The 17369-nt window shown below is 36.1% G+C and overlaps 1 protein-coding gene and 1 pseudogene across 1 annotated transcript; both read left to right on the plus strand.

Annotated features, from left to right (window-relative positions):
• The first annotated feature begins 546 nt into the window (after positions 1-546).
• On the plus strand, positions 547-2799 carry LOC138935805 (uncharacterized). Its single transcript, XM_070300639.1, has one exon. It carries the CDS (start codon positions 547-549, stop codon positions 2797-2799), a length of 2253 nt encoding a protein of 750 aa, XP_070156740.1.
• Positions 2800-8388: 5589 nt separating this feature from the next.
• On the plus strand, positions 8389-9074 carry LOC138935806 (uncharacterized; annotated as a pseudogene).
• The last annotated feature ends 8295 nt before the right edge of the window (positions 9075-17369 follow it).

Here is a 17369-nt window from a genome sequence, read left to right on the forward strand (position 1 = left end):
GAACGTTGAGCGTCTCTCCAGCGGACAATTCAGCGTCCCCGGCATTACGACACAGCAGCAAACCATCGACGGCCACCGCTTATGTGGCCATCTCACCCCCCTTCGGGACTTCGGAAACCTCTGGATGTGCACTGTACTCTGGCCCTCATTACATTGTCTCTTGTCCTCGTTTCAGAGATATGTCTCCTCATCTACGGCGCAACATCGTAATCGACCGTCGATTCTGCTTTAATTGCTTGGGCAGGCATAACGCACTCGCCTGTTAAAACTCCAAGAGGTGCAGAGAATGCGGCAACAAGCATCATACCATGATACACATGGATGGTCAACCGCCCCCACGTCGGTCAGCTACACAAGGCAAGATAACCTCTTCGACCGCAGCCCCACAGACGTCGGCGCCAGCCTTACCAACTGAGAGCACTACATCAGCGGCTTCAGAATGACTCACGCACGCAGTCCTCGCTCCATCTTACTCGTCCGGCAGTCTTACTCGCTACTTGTTGCGCTATCATCCGATCACCTGGCGGCTCGCCTCACTCGGTCTGGATGCTCATCGATCCCGGATCTGAACTCACCTTTGCTTCCGGGCAACTTATCAAAATCCTCCAGGTATCTCGACGGCACGCCTTTGTCCCCATCATAGGTATTGACGGATCTCAGTCGGAGCGAACTCGGGGTGTCGTCCCCCTAACACTTCACTCAGTTTACTTTTCGCAATCCATCAAGGTTACAGCTTACATCCTCAAGAATTTAACAACCTCACTTCCGTCTATAGCGACAGTAGAGCATAGTTGGCCTCACCTTCGCGGGCTCCAGCTGGCGGATCCAGATTTCCTCACCCCCGGACCCATAGATTTAATCCTTGGTGCCGACTCCTACGGACTGTTTATCCAGCCCGATATCATTAAAGGGTCGGAGGAGGAGCCCATCGCTCAACACACTATTTTTGGATGGATTGTTCTCGGTCCGACCTCTACACCATCGGCCACAGCTCATAGTTCTCATCATGTCGCGGTGGATCATGAGCTTCACGACCTGTTCACGAAGTTCTGGATTCAAGAAGAGATTCCCTCATTCTCCACAACTCAGCTCAACCCTGACGAAGAGGAGTGCGAAACTCATTTCAAGGACACCCATTCTCGAGATAGTGCTGGGCGTTATGTCGTACGGCTCCCCCTCAAGTTACAGACCAGCCATCTAGGGGAGTCGCAAGCAACTGCTCAACGTTGCCTGCAACGCATACTACGGCGCCTCTCAACGGATCCGACCTATCAGAATTTGTACTCATCTTTTATTCGGGAGTATGAAGAGCTTCAGTACATGATCAGGGTTCCCCCTTCCACTCCAGAACCATCACCAGTGTTCTACCTTCCTCACCATGGAGTCCTTCAGGATGACAGTATCACCACCAAGTTAAGAGTGGTATTCAACGGGTCCAGCCTCACCAGCACGGGATCTTCCCTCAACGATATTTTGCACACGGGTGCGAACCTCCAACCAGACATCTCAGATATCTTACTCTGGGTGCGACGACACCGGTACATTTTTATCACGGATATCACCAAGATGTTCCGCAAAATTCAGGTTTATCCAGTCGATTGGGATCTCCAACGGATCCTCTGGGTCGACGATCAACTCAACATCATCCCGTATCAACTCACGACGGTCACGTATGGCACCCGATCAGCCCCCTTCTTAGCTGTTCGCGTCCTCCTTCAACTTGTCGAAGACGAAGGTAGGAACTACTCCTTGGCGGTCCACCCTCTCCTCATGGGGCGGTATGTGGACGACATCTGCGGTGGCGCTGACACTCTTCCGGAGCTGATCTCTATCGCTCACCAACTGGTAAACCTCTGCAAGGTGGGCGGCATTCCTCTGGCGAAGTGGCAGAGTAATCATCCGGAGTTATTCCAGGCACTCCCTATGGACGGCGCAGCAGTAGAGCCTCACTCGTTTGCTAACACGCAGGGTAAGATTTTGGAACTCACATGGCAGCCTCACTCAGATCAGTTCGTCTTCCAGAGCAAGGCCTCCAACCGGCCCGTCATCACCAAACGGACAATACTATCGGAAGTAGCGCAACTGTTTTATCCTTTGGGATTCTTATCTCCGGTAATCATCAGAGCGAAGACGCTCCTCCAGGAACTATGGCTGGAAAAGGTTGGCTGGGATGACTGTCTCTCGCCGCAACTTCGAGATCGGTGGACGCACTTCCGTTCAGAGCTGTCTGACCTGACTTCTATCACGATTCCTCGGTGGATGTCTCTCACGCCGTCAGCCACGGTCGAACTTCATGGATTTTCGGATGCTTCGCAACTTGCCATGGCGGCTGCAGTTTACATCAAGATCACCCCTCACACGACAGAGCCAATCATCACATTGGTGTGCGCCAAAACCAAGGTTGCACCTCTCAAAAGGTTCACCATCCCCCGGCTGGAACTCACGGCGGCGGTTCTACTTTCTCGTCTCATCAGCTATATTCAACGAACACTAGAACTCGCGGAGATACCAATCTACCTGGACGGACTCATCCGTATCGCTCACCTGGATCAACAGTCATCTCTCTCGCTGGAAAGACTTTGTTCGGAATCGAGTAGCGGCAATTCAAGAACGCGTACCTCAGGGCCATTGGCGGTTTATTCCCGGCAAGGAGAATCCAGCAGACTGTGCTTTTCGCGGTCTCTCTTCCGCGCAATTCTCTCGGCATCATCTTTGGTGGAACGGTCCCTCGTGGCTAGTACAGTCTCCTCAACATTGGCCAAGCACGATATCACAGCTAGATTCGGCGGTGACTCTTGAGGAGCGGCCCGGGCTTTTTCTCACCTCCTCAACAGTAAGGCAACACCCCCTCTGGGAGCTCCTCTATCGTTACTCATCACTCACACGGCTTCTTCGGATTACGGTTCACTGTCAACGGTGTTCCGCGTTGAAAAGTATACCACAGTCCTCTCTGGCCACACCTCTCACACCTGCAGATCTGGAAGTTTCACGACTATATTGGATTCGGTCAGTTCAATCGGCGTACTTCTCATCGGAACTGACAATCATCGCAAGCGGAGCACACTTGTCAAGGTCTCATCCTCTCGCCAAGTTTACGGCCTTTATCGATCATTCGGGCATCCTCAGAATCGGAGGCCGACTCAGGCATTCTCAATTGGACCCTGAATGCAAGCACCCAGCCATCTTGCCACGGGATTCATATCTGTCCCGACTCATTATATCGGACGCTCATCTAAGGACTCTTCACGGCGGAACTCAGGTAACCTTGACATATCTTCGCCAGGCTTACTGGATTGTTGGTGGCCGAGCTCCAGTAAGATCTCACATTTTCCGCTGCGTTCGGTGTGCTCGATAACATGGCGTAAGGGCACAGCAACTCATGGGTCAACTGCCATCATCTCGCATTACGCCATCTCGTCCCTTCCTCAACACAGGGGTTGATTACGCCAGCCCCCTCACTCTCAAAACTTGGCGAGGACGAGGGGCTAAGTGTCACAAGGGATGGTTAGCTATCTTTGTTTGCTTCTCAACTTCGGCGGTTCATCTGGAGGCAGTGACGGACTACTCAACAGAAGGATTCATCGCAGCGTATCGGCGGTTAACGGGACGACGAGGTATCTGCCAAACTCTTTTTAGCGACTGTGGAACCAATTTTCTGGGGGCAGATACATCTCTTAAGCGGCTATTCAACTCGGGATCAAAGGAATTCTTGGAACTCACTTAGCTACTGACCCATGACGGCTCCACTTGGGTCTTCAATCCTCCAGCAGCCCCTCACTTCGGCGGTAAATGGGAGGCCGCTGTCAAATCGGTTAAGCATCATCTGCGAAGAACTATAGGCGAGACTGCCCTAACCTATGAAGAACTTACGACTCTTCTAGTTCAAATCGAGGCAGTCCTCAACTCCAGACCATTGTGTCCACTTTCAGACGACCCGGAAGACCTGGCAGCCCTCACTCCCGGGCACTTCGTCATCGGGGCAGCGCCAACTACAATTCTGGAGCCATCTCTCTCCGCAGTGCCCCTCCAAAGGTTATCTCGGTAGCAGCTCATTCAGCAGCAATTCCAACATTTCTGGTCGCGTTGGTCAGCTGAATGTCTTCAGCGTCAGCTTGCGATATCGAAATGGCATCATCCTTCCACGCAAATCAAGGTCGGCTCTCTTGTACTTCTCACGGATGAGAGATTCCCTCCATCAAAATGGCCTCTTGTTCGGGTCACACAGCTTCATCTAGGCTCGGACGGTCTCTGCAGAGTGGCCCTTAAGACGGCCACAACAGAACTCAAACTGCCTATCACCAAGTTGGCAGTGCTTCCGATGACACCAGATCAACCCTCATCCACGGAGCAAACAGCAACGGATTCGGCCTTACCATCACCAATAGCATAATTCTTCAACGCTGTTGTAGAAGGCGGGCGGAATGTTCAGAAAATATCGCGACTTTTGCGCAATCTCCTCAACGTCGTCTCACTCACTCTGGTCCTTCTCTTTTAGTGTTCTCTCTCTCTTCCTTTTCTCTCTTGTACGCGACCTCAACCCAATCCTGATGCCTGTCTTATCAATCTAATCAGCATCGCGCCATGCTATCAGCCAATCATAATCACGCTCTCAGGACCTTCTCCGCGCTCCTGCGTCGATATCGACTCTTCTGGTGATCCTCGATCATTCTGTGAGTACTGGTCTTTCGTAACGCACGTTGCTTTTAGAAAAGTCTACAAAGCTCTCGGAATTCGGTTTTGCGATTCGGATCGGATCAAGTGATCAATCTCCCGGTGTTCTCAAGGTTCTCGGTGACCACAAGGACTTTATCAATCGGAAATCGATCATCGAAATACGTTTGAGTGAGAATATTTGCGAAGTGCGGCTCGGACCAAAGTGAGTGCGCGTGGATTCTAACTGACAACCCCCGAAACCAGAAACTCCTCGGCTACTTTATCAAACACATATTTTTTTTTTAAATAATTGTTATAAATTTTCGAAATATATGTATGTGTGACTTATATACTAAATTTTGCAATTACAGCGTCGACGGTTTAGAAAAGGCTACAAGCAACAAAATATTCAAGTTATGACAATAGAACTCTAAAATTATAAATGACAATTATGATATATATACATATATATATATATATATATATATATATATATATATATATATATATATGAGATGTCCCATTTTAAAGGACCCACTTAAATATCTCAAAAACACTATGTTAAATCGAAAAATGTTTCAAACAAAAGTTGTGTGATTTCAAGGGAGCCATAAGATGGTGACAATTATTTGACCTTGGAAAATCATTTGAAGGTCATGTGAAGGTCAACTTTAAAATCTTAAATGGAAACCACCATTTTTTATTTAGTATTCTTGTAGCTGACATCGAGAGCTTTCCAAAACACTATAATAAAGTATTTTTTCATTAAGTACTTTTTGAGTTATTTTATATTTTAATCTGACATATTTTGATATAAAAAATAAAATATTTTGTAAAATATTCAGTTTTCGATAATTTTACCGTAATACTTCTATGTACAGAATAATAAGACCGATTGCCAAACTTTACTCAATAATAACTCATTTCTTAAGCGTTATAGAAAAAAATGTTACAGGACTTTCCTGTTCAATTTATTGTGCTCTAGCCGCTCATAAACGTTGGCACAATCTTTACTGGATAACCTGTACATATGCATCATGATAAATATTATAAGGCAATAAAAAGTTTTTTAATTAAAATTCATGTGTAACAAAAGTTCAAAAAATAGTAAAGTTTCTTATAAAAAATTTTCCCCTAGAAAATAATAAACGCTTTATATAATGAAAATATTTCCAAACGTTTCAAACGTAAAAAATTACTGTTAAAAAATTAATGATCCAAAAACAAATATGAGATCAATATTAGGAAATCTGACACTCTAAATGAGCATTTCCTGCCCTTAGATTGGTAGTTAATACCGGCTCAACCGAACTCTACGCCTAACACCTCGCAAGTGGAACCAGAGGAAGCTGAACCTCCTAGTAATGAAGTTGAACCTCCTAAACCTCTTAGTAATGAAGTTGAACCTTCTAAACCTCCTAGTAATGAAGTGACACAGGTTCCTGGGCCGATTATTCGCCGTTCTATCACGTCAGTTACAGCCCGACTACAAAACTAGGAAAGACTTGTTAAAGGAACTCGTCAATATCGGCAAAAGCATTTTTAAGCGAAAGAGGAATGTTGGGATATCGATGTATCGATGACATGTCAATGACATGTCCGCGATTGCGCATGTCCCGATGCTGAACAACGGAAAAAGAAAAGGAGAATCTGGAAGAGTAATAAACAATTTGACGTGACTGTGCTTTTTCGTGTCTGTTTAAATAAATTGTATTCTCGGACATTAACTGGAATTACTAATAAATACAACCAAATACCACAACACAAATGCTTACTTTTCTGTTGCTTTTCAGCTGACGGCCAACAAATTGCAGAACAAAATAGAATTTAGCTGATCCATAATCAGAAACCACAGCAAGAAGTTAATCAAAAATGGGATGCGTCATATATATTACGCGTTGAGGATTGCGCTAGTAAAATATATAGAAATATTAACAATATATTTGTCAAGTGGCCTATATTAACATTGGATTCTTCTTATGTATTATAGAGACTAGCACGAGCTTGCGTGTGAATTAGAAGCGTAAGTGAGAGGAGAGTTTTGGCGAGAGCAAATTCGAGAGCGTTGCTGCGTGAACGAGCTGAGAGGATTCCGGCGATCGACGGAAGGGTCCGGACGAAAGGATCCGACAATCTACCCTGTGACAGCCTCGGAAAAACAACCAAGAATTTGGTGGTTATCCTCCGCGAAATAGCCACGCGCGATCATGCTCGGGATTATATCGTTCTGTCGTCATTGCCGTGAATTCGTACTTTGGTGTAAAGGCTAACCCCGATTCTTTGATGTAGATTTTTCGCGTCATGGCCACGTCGTCAAGCGATTTGAGTCCCGGAGCCTCGAGAGTATCGGTTTCCGCAGATCGAGACATTACCTCGCGTTTTAATAAAACGTGTGTCGTCTCTCTGGAGATTCGGATTCCGTATATTGTGTTTGGTTCTCGCACGTTTAACCTTTAAGTCTCATTCGTGTTGTATGTCGGTCGTCCAAGTGTGTGTGTCGGTTGCGTAAGGAACGTCCTTTTGTATGTCGTTTACGAATCTTCGCGTCTAAACTTTGCGTGCACGTCTGGTGCGAATTTCCTTCGCGATTATTGTACGAGTTGCGCGAGAGTGTGAGTCGCGTAAATTTGAGGTGTTATGTCGGTTGTGCAGAATCGCGTTTTGAAATTGTGAGCACGTTTTGTGAAAGTCTCCTCGCGATTCTTGCATGGATAGCGTGTGTATATGCGAAGTGTTCGGTATTGCGTGTTACGTTTGTTCATATTCAAAGCATGTCCGCGTTGCGTTAATTGCTTGTTAATTCTAAGTTGCATGTTAGTTTTTAAGTCATAATAGCGGGCGATACGGTCGCCTTCGGAGATTGGATATCGAGAATCGAATAGGTTCTCACTCGAATTATATTCAGTAACTAATTATTTGTCAACTCCGCGTTGCGAGGCGTAGTTAACGCCGAGAGAGAGTTATGGTCGATTTATCGGGTCGATTTCGGCGTACATCTCGTCACGGTACGCGCTGACCTTCTAATATCCCGTTTCCACCTGGCGCGTTAATATCTGTCTCCGTTTTCCCGTTTTTGTCAACGACTATTCCGCATCTCCCCTTTGGCGAATTAGCTCTGATTCACCGATGCAACGTACATGCGCGCGACGGAGAAATCGACACGGCGAACGCGTCTATCGTTCGGCCGCGAGACGGAAGTAAAAGTTGTCGCAAAAATTTGGCTTGGATCTAATAGTTTTTATGTAGACATATACTAATATCTAATATAAATCATAATATATACCACATATATGTATGTGTGTGTGTGTGTGTGTGTGTGTGTGTATCACTTTATAAAGAAAAATTAAAAAAAATAAATAAATAAATAAATAAAAAAGTTATTTAAAAAATTATTAAAAAAATTATAAGAAAAATTATAAAAAAATAAGAAAAATTATAAAATAAAAAGATTTCAATGTGTTATTTTGAACATAAACGAAATTACTGTTATTACAAACAATTATAAACAAAATACTATAATTTTCTGTATTGAAAACTTAATTTATTAAAAATGGGGTGCCAAGTTCACATAGATATAAATATTTCTACTTGTTCTTATAGATTAAAAGAGATTTTGATAGAAAATTTCCTGACTGTAAAGAACAATTAATGAAATCTTAGAACATAAATTTCAACAAATTTTTCAATTATTTTGAAAAAAGTCTATCTACAGGCGATAGCATTTATGAAACTTTAATGAATGCACAGTCTCTGAAATTGGGCTAATATTCCTGTATTACAAACTTTATCTTAATTTATAATATGCAAATAATATGAACAATATTCTATTAAAACATTATATCTATTAATTTCTTTGTAGATTAGAAAACGGCTCTTGAAATATGGCTTTTAGCAAGTTTTGTAGTCCCTAAGTTAAATAAAATTACTTTTAAAATTGGAATCAAGAAAAAATGTGGGAACCTACAATCTCGGAAAGTCAGGAAGGAATTCTAGTACACTGCAAAGTAAGTTTATTTCTATTCTATTCGTTTCTGAAGATCCAAAATAAAAAAAAACGGTTTTTCACGATTTGTAATTTACTTTAGGTATCTGGAGATATTGAAAAAATATGTCAGGACAAACAAAATAAAATGCCTCAAATGAACCTTACGATGCAACCTTTTATAATCGTCGTTGGACCAGAAATAACTGCAATCAAAAATGTATACATCCGACTCGATACAAAATTGTATTCTATGCCGACGGTATTAAAAGCATTGGATGTACTTTTCAAGATTTGTGCAACATTTAATGCATGTTATCCCAAAGAATGTGAAAACATATAGTACTTAACCCAATGGGGAATTTATGAGATTCATACGATTTGGGATGAGAATATTCCTTTTCTGTGTAGTGCATTAAATAAAATAAAAAGAAATTAGTGTTCTTCATTGTATATATATCTGAAAATTTGTATATATATTATTGTATATATTATTGTATATATATTATATATTTTTTCATATATATTTGAAACTTTTTTTCTCATTACTATTTAGTTTTATTTAGCTTATTATTAGCTTATTATTTGGTTCTTGCAATATAAAAAACAATTAGTTTTCCTAATACTAACATCGCATTAAAAATTGCTCTAGCAAAATAAATGGTCGAATTTGTTTTAAAAAGATTTCCGGAGATACTCGAGCATATATAAAACATTTGAAATCATATCATCTATTTGAGATGACATATAAATGCACTCATTCTAAATGTTATCGAATATTTCCTTCTTTTCTTTTCATTACAAAAGCATTTAGGCTCATGTTCATTCCAAATACATCAATTACAAGACACAAATGATAGGAAATCGCAAGATGATTCGTCATTACAGATGTCTATAGTATTTAAAAGGGAAAATATACCAGAAAGTAATTCATGTAATAATACAAATAATTTTGAAATTGAATAAAATATTGCATCTAACGATATTGAAAATTGTGTGCTAAAATTTGTCGCTCAATTATATTAGAAACCCACTTCCTGATCGATAGTTCAAAAAATTATAGAAGAATTTCAAGATACATTTCAGGATGTTTCTAAACATTTTCTTCAAAAATTAAAATCGCAGTTACCCTCTGATTTACATAATTTTGATAATTGTTTTAAGATATCCATATTGGAAAATATTAACAGCGAGTATAAAAGATTCCAATATCTCCGAAAATCTAAATATTTTATCTCTCCACAATCATTCTTTATTGGAGAATTGTATAGTAATAAAAGAAAAGAGCAAAACACAGTTCTCACTGTTCAGAAATGTGAAGGTAAAATCATACCTCTCCGTGAAACATTAAAATCTCTTTTAGAATTACCAGGTTTCTACGAAAAATTATTTTCTATTCTTAAAACAAATGTGGCTGCAACATACATTGGTAAGACGTATATAAGTATTTGCGATGGTACTATATGGAAATCTATTACAGAGCATTATCCAAATAAAACAGTTATACCGTTGTTTTTATATTACGATGATTTTGAAACGAATAATCCTTTAGGATCTGCAGCAAGGATTTATAAAGTAGGAGCACTTTATCGCAATTTTGCCTTCGCAATATGCTTCGTTATTAGAGAATATTTTTTTAATACAACTGATAAATTCATCAGATCAAATATATTTTGGGAACGAAAAATGCTTTCGGCATATAATAGAGGAATTGAAATATTTAAGGAATAAAGGAATTGTTATTCGTGATGCAAACGGTTCTGAACATATTGTTTATTTCGTCATAATAACACTTTTAGGTGATAATTTAGGACTTAACGGCCTTCTAGGTTTCAATGAGAGTTTTTCCAGTGACTATTTTTGTAGAATTTATCGTGCTGTAAAAACAAATACGCGTTCTACAATTTCCAAAGACAAAAGTTTATTACGTACCCCTCAAAATTATTGCGAAGATGTTGCAGAATTGGCATACGGCATAAAAGAGGAATGTATATTCAACGAAATTTCGTATTTTGATTATTCGATAAATATAACTTGCGATATAATGCATGATCTTTTCGAAGATGTTTGCAGATATGATCTTGCTAAAATAATTTAGTATTTTCTAGCAGAGAAGTTTTTCACAATAGAATATCTAAATGAAAGAATTAAATACTTTAATCATCAATCAAATTTTGATAGAGGAAACAAAATGCCATTGATAAAAATTGATTACGTGAAAAAAAGATGTGTAATAATGATAGCAGCAGAAATGTTTGCAATGATTTGTTACTTAACTTTTATTATAGGAGATCTAGTTCCTTATGACGATGAAGTTTGAGATTTCTATCTCATGCTTTGTAAAATTATTAATATTGTAACAGGTAGAATTATATCAGATGCTCAAGTAAACTTCTTTAGATCATTAATAATTTCCCATCATGAAATGTATATACAATTATTCAATGATTACCTAAAACCTAAATTTCACTTTATGGTACATTATCCAGAAATTATTCGAAAAATGGGACCTTTTAAAAATTTATCTTCCATTCGATATGAGAGGTTTCATAAAATTTCGAAGACTTATGCGTTTATCGCAACGTCAAAAAAAAATATAACATTGACATTAGCGCTCAAGGTACAATTGCGTTCTTGTTATAGCTTTCTTAGTAAAAAAGGACTTGACGACACAATTAAAATAGGTCCAGAAATAAGATTATTATCAAGTGATTCGGATGCGCACTTAATAGCACTCATTCGTAGAAAGACACTCACAACAACTAGTCCGAAATCAATTTTTATAAATATATCCCAAATAGATAACATTTTAATGGAAGTTGCATGGGTTCGATATAACAGCGTTATATTTAAATCTAAATATGTGATAATTTCTAATGCCGATGATAATAATTTGTCATTTGGCATAATAAAACGTATTATTGTAAAGAACAGAAAATTTTTTTATGTTATATATAAAAAGTGTACTACTTTAGGTTTAGATACTTATTTTAAAGCTTACGAAATCGAACTATCACACGAAAATAGTTCATATGAAATTTACATAGTTGATGTTTCGAGAATGTAATGTGAAAACATGCAATTTCCATATTTCAGGCAAAGATCGATATTTTATTTCAATGTTCGATGTTTAAGAAATATTATAAAACTATTGTAATAAAATTTGTTCTAAAATATAAAAATATTGTAATAAAACTTGTTATAAATTATAAAAATATTGTAATAAATCTTTTTCAATACTTCAATAATATTGACTTGTCTTATTTCATATTTTACCATCTTAAAAATATTTTTTATTTTATATATCTATATTAATATTATTATATCTATAATATATATATATATATATATATATATATATATATATATAACATATATAATATAATTTATCTATAATAATATTAATGAATCTATAATAAACTTCGATTCAAATTTTGGTAAAGGAAAAATCGTCTTAGAATTGTATCAGGAATACGTCATTTTACGGACGGAAGATTGTTCTGAAACACCCTGTATATAAAATTCTGAAACTCTTTTTTCAGCAAAAGATCAAATGAATTTTGAGTGGAAAAATTATGTGCACCTCGGGTTACGGAATTATTAACTAATATTCCAGATAGCGAGGGTACTAAACAGTTTCTTATTTTAATTCAACATATACTCAATTTTTTTTTAAATAAAAAGTTAAAAATAGAAGAACGCATATATTCTATGTGGCATGCAACATCTTTTTTAAAATCATGGAGAAGATAGTTCGAGGAACTAATCAGTTTATACCTTGATTACGTAGCAGTTAGCCATGTGAAAAAATTTTCAGACGAATAAGGTCCATAACATCTACTTTCTCAATAGTAGTTAATTTTAATTTATTGAGCATTTTGAGACGTTTAAATTGACTGCAAATTTTAAACGAAATAAGTAGTGACTTAAGTAAGTTTAATTTATACTATCAATTTTAATTAAATCGCATAAATGTTTATCAAAGTTTAATTTACTTTAGTAATGGATCTTCTTATTTTAAGAAGGTACATTTCAATTTCTACGAGAAGAAAATAATCAATTAGGAATTTCTTCTGATACTTCAATTTTAAAATCTTATGAAACTCCATCTATAGAAAAAATTTTACATATTGTTATAGCCCGAACAGGCTATACACGAATTATTAAATATATTATTCTAAATACATATTATTTTATATGATTGCTCAACGTGTAACGCGAATACAGATCACGTTACGAGCGTTGACCGAACAAAGCGCTGACAACGCGAGCCACGCGCTAAGCCCGAGCGACCGTGCAATCATTTCATTGCAAAAACGCGGAAATCAGGGCAAGCGGAAGAAGGACATTGCGAAAATGCAACGTAGAAGTCCTACTTAAAAGCGAAATAAAAAGGAATAAAGAAATTGCGAAAGTGCAAGCAAAGAAGTCCTACTTAGAACTTCTTAGCTTGCATCCGGAGATTGCCAAAATCAAGCGACATGACACACAGCCTTGTCGGTAAACGACCCCCTCCCGGGAAGCCAAGAGGAGTTAATAAAAAGGCCCACCGCTAACGAACGGCGGGCAGTCTTTACCATTAATATTACGCGGGCAGTCTTTACCATTAATATTACGCGGGCAATCTTTATTCCTTTACGCGAGCAATATCTCTAACAACCGCGAGTGTCAAAACGAGTATCAATAGTTATTATAATATTGAATAGCCACGCAGTCGGCAGAAATATACACGAAGAAGCGAGAGGCGAGTCTCGAGACCGAAACTCGACTCTAGACACGCGCACGTTAAGATAACCGTTATCGTGATACGCGACGCGAGCGAAAGTGCGGGAACATTGTAAATAAACCAAACCACAAATAAATCTGATATTAATCTATTTATTTAATGTGGAAAGTGTCCGAATTATTTAAATAAAGTTTTCAGGCAGAGCCCGAATTCCCAAATTCCTTCCGGCAAACGATCCCAACTACCGTGTCTCTCCGGAGGCACAACAATATTTTGGACACCGCTAAAAATGCATTAAATATCGCAATAAAATTAAAAATGGATATGACTGAAGAAAAAATAAAGGAAAGTTTTGAAATCATTAATATTCGATATTTAACTGAAGAGGAAAGTGAAAAAAAAGAGGAAAATGACAATGACATTATAAAACAACAAAATAATGAAGAAGCTGCTAATGAAGATTTTGAAGAAGATTTAGAAAATCTGCAAAATGATATTTTAATATTTAAAAATCAAACAAAATTAAATTTAAGAGATTATACGGCTAACTGCACAGAAAATAATAAAAGTTTATTTTTAGATGAAAATATTAATTTAAAAAATGTTATAAGGAAATCTTTACTTTGTTGGCTGTATCAAAATAAAAATAGGTTGTTTAGTGACAGATTATATCAAGTTCATGGTATGAAAATTGCAAGTACAAATAAAAAATCAAATGAAGAATTGAAAATAGAATGTGAAAAATATTACTGTGTTTATCATGATACAGGATGGTACATAGGAAGGGTATTACGCGTAGAACAAAATACATGTAAAATTAAATTTTTATGTGCCAATTTAGATGAACTTAAACGGCCAAAGAAAGATGATATTCAAGAAGTCGATAAGAAATTTATAATGTACAGACCAATATCTTTAAATGGTATAAATCCTTTTATAATTAACAAAGATGTACATACAGAAATCCCCAAAAAGTTCAAAAAATTAAAGAATGATTAGTTATTATTTTATTTTATTCATTATATTTTTATGAAAATTTTAAATTTTAGTTTTAATATAATAGATAGTAATGTACCAAATTTTTATTTTCACGTATTATATTATTTATTACATTATCTGTTATGTAAAATAAAAAGAATAAAAGATTTATTTTGTTACTTTACCTGATCTCATTGATATACTTTTTTACCAAACTATGTATAGTGTATAAATAAAGAAAATAAATATAATTTTTGAAAACATGTTTTAAAAAAATATACCGAAATACTAGCAATATAAAAAAAAAAATAATACAATAGAAATACTTTTTAATACTGCGGCAGTACTGGTAATACTAGCAATAAAATAAAAATACTAAGAATAAATCATTATATCATAACATAATAAAAATGAATTAAAACCGTCTTGACATAAAATTAATTCAAAACACACAGAGAAAGATACAGCCTACGTGGAATTACTTTTATGTCAAAACATAATTTTAATTTATTTTTATTATGCCATAAGATAATATTAATGTATTTTTGTTATATTGTAACATAATTGCAAGAATATAAATTGTAAGCCATCATAATAATTCAGTGAATTAAAATTATATCTACGACATAATAAAAATTCACGAATTAAAATTATCCCAGACAGCACAAGGATGTCCTTAGGACATCCAAAGGGCATCCAGGACATATATGTAGGATATCCCATTGTAATCCTCAGATCTCCTCTGGATGTCCTGAGGAAGAGTAAATGATAGCCGTATATTAACCTCTGGAGATCCTGTGGAACATCCTAAGGATTTTTATAGGATATGTTAGGGATATTTTTCGTATGTTTCAAGGAGCAAATTTTAAAATTTAAATATAAACTAAAATTATGTTTTGTTATTTACTGCCAATATTAAAAATCTATTAAAAATAGTTCACCGTTCTCTAATATTTGAGGCTTACGTGCTGTACATGAATATCTTACCATAGGTTTGGCTCCCGGGTTTGAGTTGTGTAATATTTTCTAAACAATCCAATATCTGAATTTCCTATGTTGGGATTGCATCAGAAATTGAACTGATACAAAACAATTACATTTGTAATTTCCTGTCAGTTGCTCTTTGCAAGCTTTATATAATTCTCATGACCAAATCTCAAATACGAGTTCGCGTGTCGCATAGCGGTAAACAAACGAACTAGCGGTTGAATACTATTGTTTGTAAAGTTTTTGGAATGTTGCGAACAGTAACATTTCTCATGAAATATTAAATAAATAATAATTTTGGATATATGAAAATGTGCGCATCAAATTCAATTATTAATATTAAACGAAATTAACGTTAACAATTAATTGCACATATATATGTCCTCTGGAAATTCAAAAGACATCCAATACAATAGACAGGGCAGATATATCCTACAGACATCCAGGGGTTATCCAGTGGACATTTATAGGACATTAATACTTATTATAATGCCTAAGATTTCTAAATTATATTAAATAGCCGACACAACTAAAAATAATTATGTATGAATATTAAATTTTTATAAATATATTTATGATAATATCTTAAAACATCCTACAAATGTCCTGAACCGTCCTGGATATATTCAGGATGATCCTGAGGATGTTTTGTGCTATCTGGGTATGTACATAATAAAAATTTGGGAATTAAAATTATGCACATAATTTTAATTTCCAAGAAATTTTCCATAACAAAATAAATCCAAGATTAATATTTTGTCTAGACATAATTCAAATTCTGCATTTTCAATTATAGCTTAATAATAATTCGATAAATAAGTATGTCTAGATATAATACTAATTTCTTATCTTTGAGTATCAATTTAATTTGGTAGAATTTTTATGATGGTATTAAATAGCAAAACAGCGTGCCATATCCGTTCCCGTCCGTGGGTGGTAACGAACTCCGTCAATGATCTAAGTCACAACTAATTTCCGCGATACTTTGTTTATTAATTTTGTTTTTCTTTCATTCGCGATAAAATTCTCGCAAAATATCTTTTATCATATACACTTATGTTATTTTACAATATATTGCTCTAACTAATGTAAAGTCAAATTATCAATCCATATGAATCGGATTATAAAAAATTAAAATTTAATGTATATATGTAAGAGTAAATTATTAATGATTATATAATCATTTAAAAAATTTATAATCATACACGCAATTAATGATCATTAGTATGTATATCAAATAAATTAGTTTAAATCTATGTATTATAAAAGTATTATAAAATATTTTCTATTTATTTTAAAGTGAAATATTAATCTAATCTAATAATCTAGTAATCCATTCATCTATTTTGAGGTAACGGAAGTAACTACAGTCTACAGTCTACAGTCTACAGTCTACAGTCTATTTAAAATTCAAAATCTACAATCAACCCATTACAAAACCGTTACCTCGTAATAAAATATAATTCACTCACCATCCGATGAGTTGACTGCATTGAGATCTATATCTACTTCGTAGATCTATTATTATTGTACTCTTTGATTTTACATACCAAGCGTACGATAATAAACAGAAATATATTTAAATAATTTTATAAATTTTGAGATTCAGAACAATTAATTAATAAATAATAAATTCTCACCTCTGCGTTGCTCCGCCGGCGCCAGATGATTCTCCCAGACCTTCTTTTCCTCTCAGTTTGTCTAGATCGTTAGCTCTATATGCATATTGTATCCTCGATTAACCGATTTATCGAATAAACTGCAAACAAATACTATTGATATTCTCGCATAAAAGATATTTTTTATAATATTTTGTATACATATTTGGTAATTTTCGATAAAACATTATTTATAAATCCAACACAAATTAACCTCAGAAGTGTTAATCGGATATTTTAAACTTCTGGTATTTTATCGTGAACTTATACTTGATTCTTATATTTGATACGAATGCCGTTATTCTTTCCTAAAATTCTTATTAATATATTATTGTAGCTACATAAATTTGTTTATATTTATTACAGATTTTCGTTATGTTATAAT

This window comes from Polyergus mexicanus, unplaced genomic scaffold, assembly GCF_030449975.1.
Source record: "Polyergus mexicanus isolate NDT 795.1 unplaced genomic scaffold, iyPolMexi1.0 SCAF_8, whole genome shotgun sequence".
In the NCBI taxonomy this organism is placed as follows: Eukaryota; Metazoa; Arthropoda; class Insecta; order Hymenoptera; family Formicidae; genus Polyergus; species Polyergus mexicanus.

What these genes read in the sequence shown, in the direction of transcription:
- LOC138935805 (XM_070300639.1), top strand. Translation starts at nt 547, where the DNA reads ATGCTCATCGATCCCGGATCTGAACTCACCTTTGCTTCCGGGCAACTT.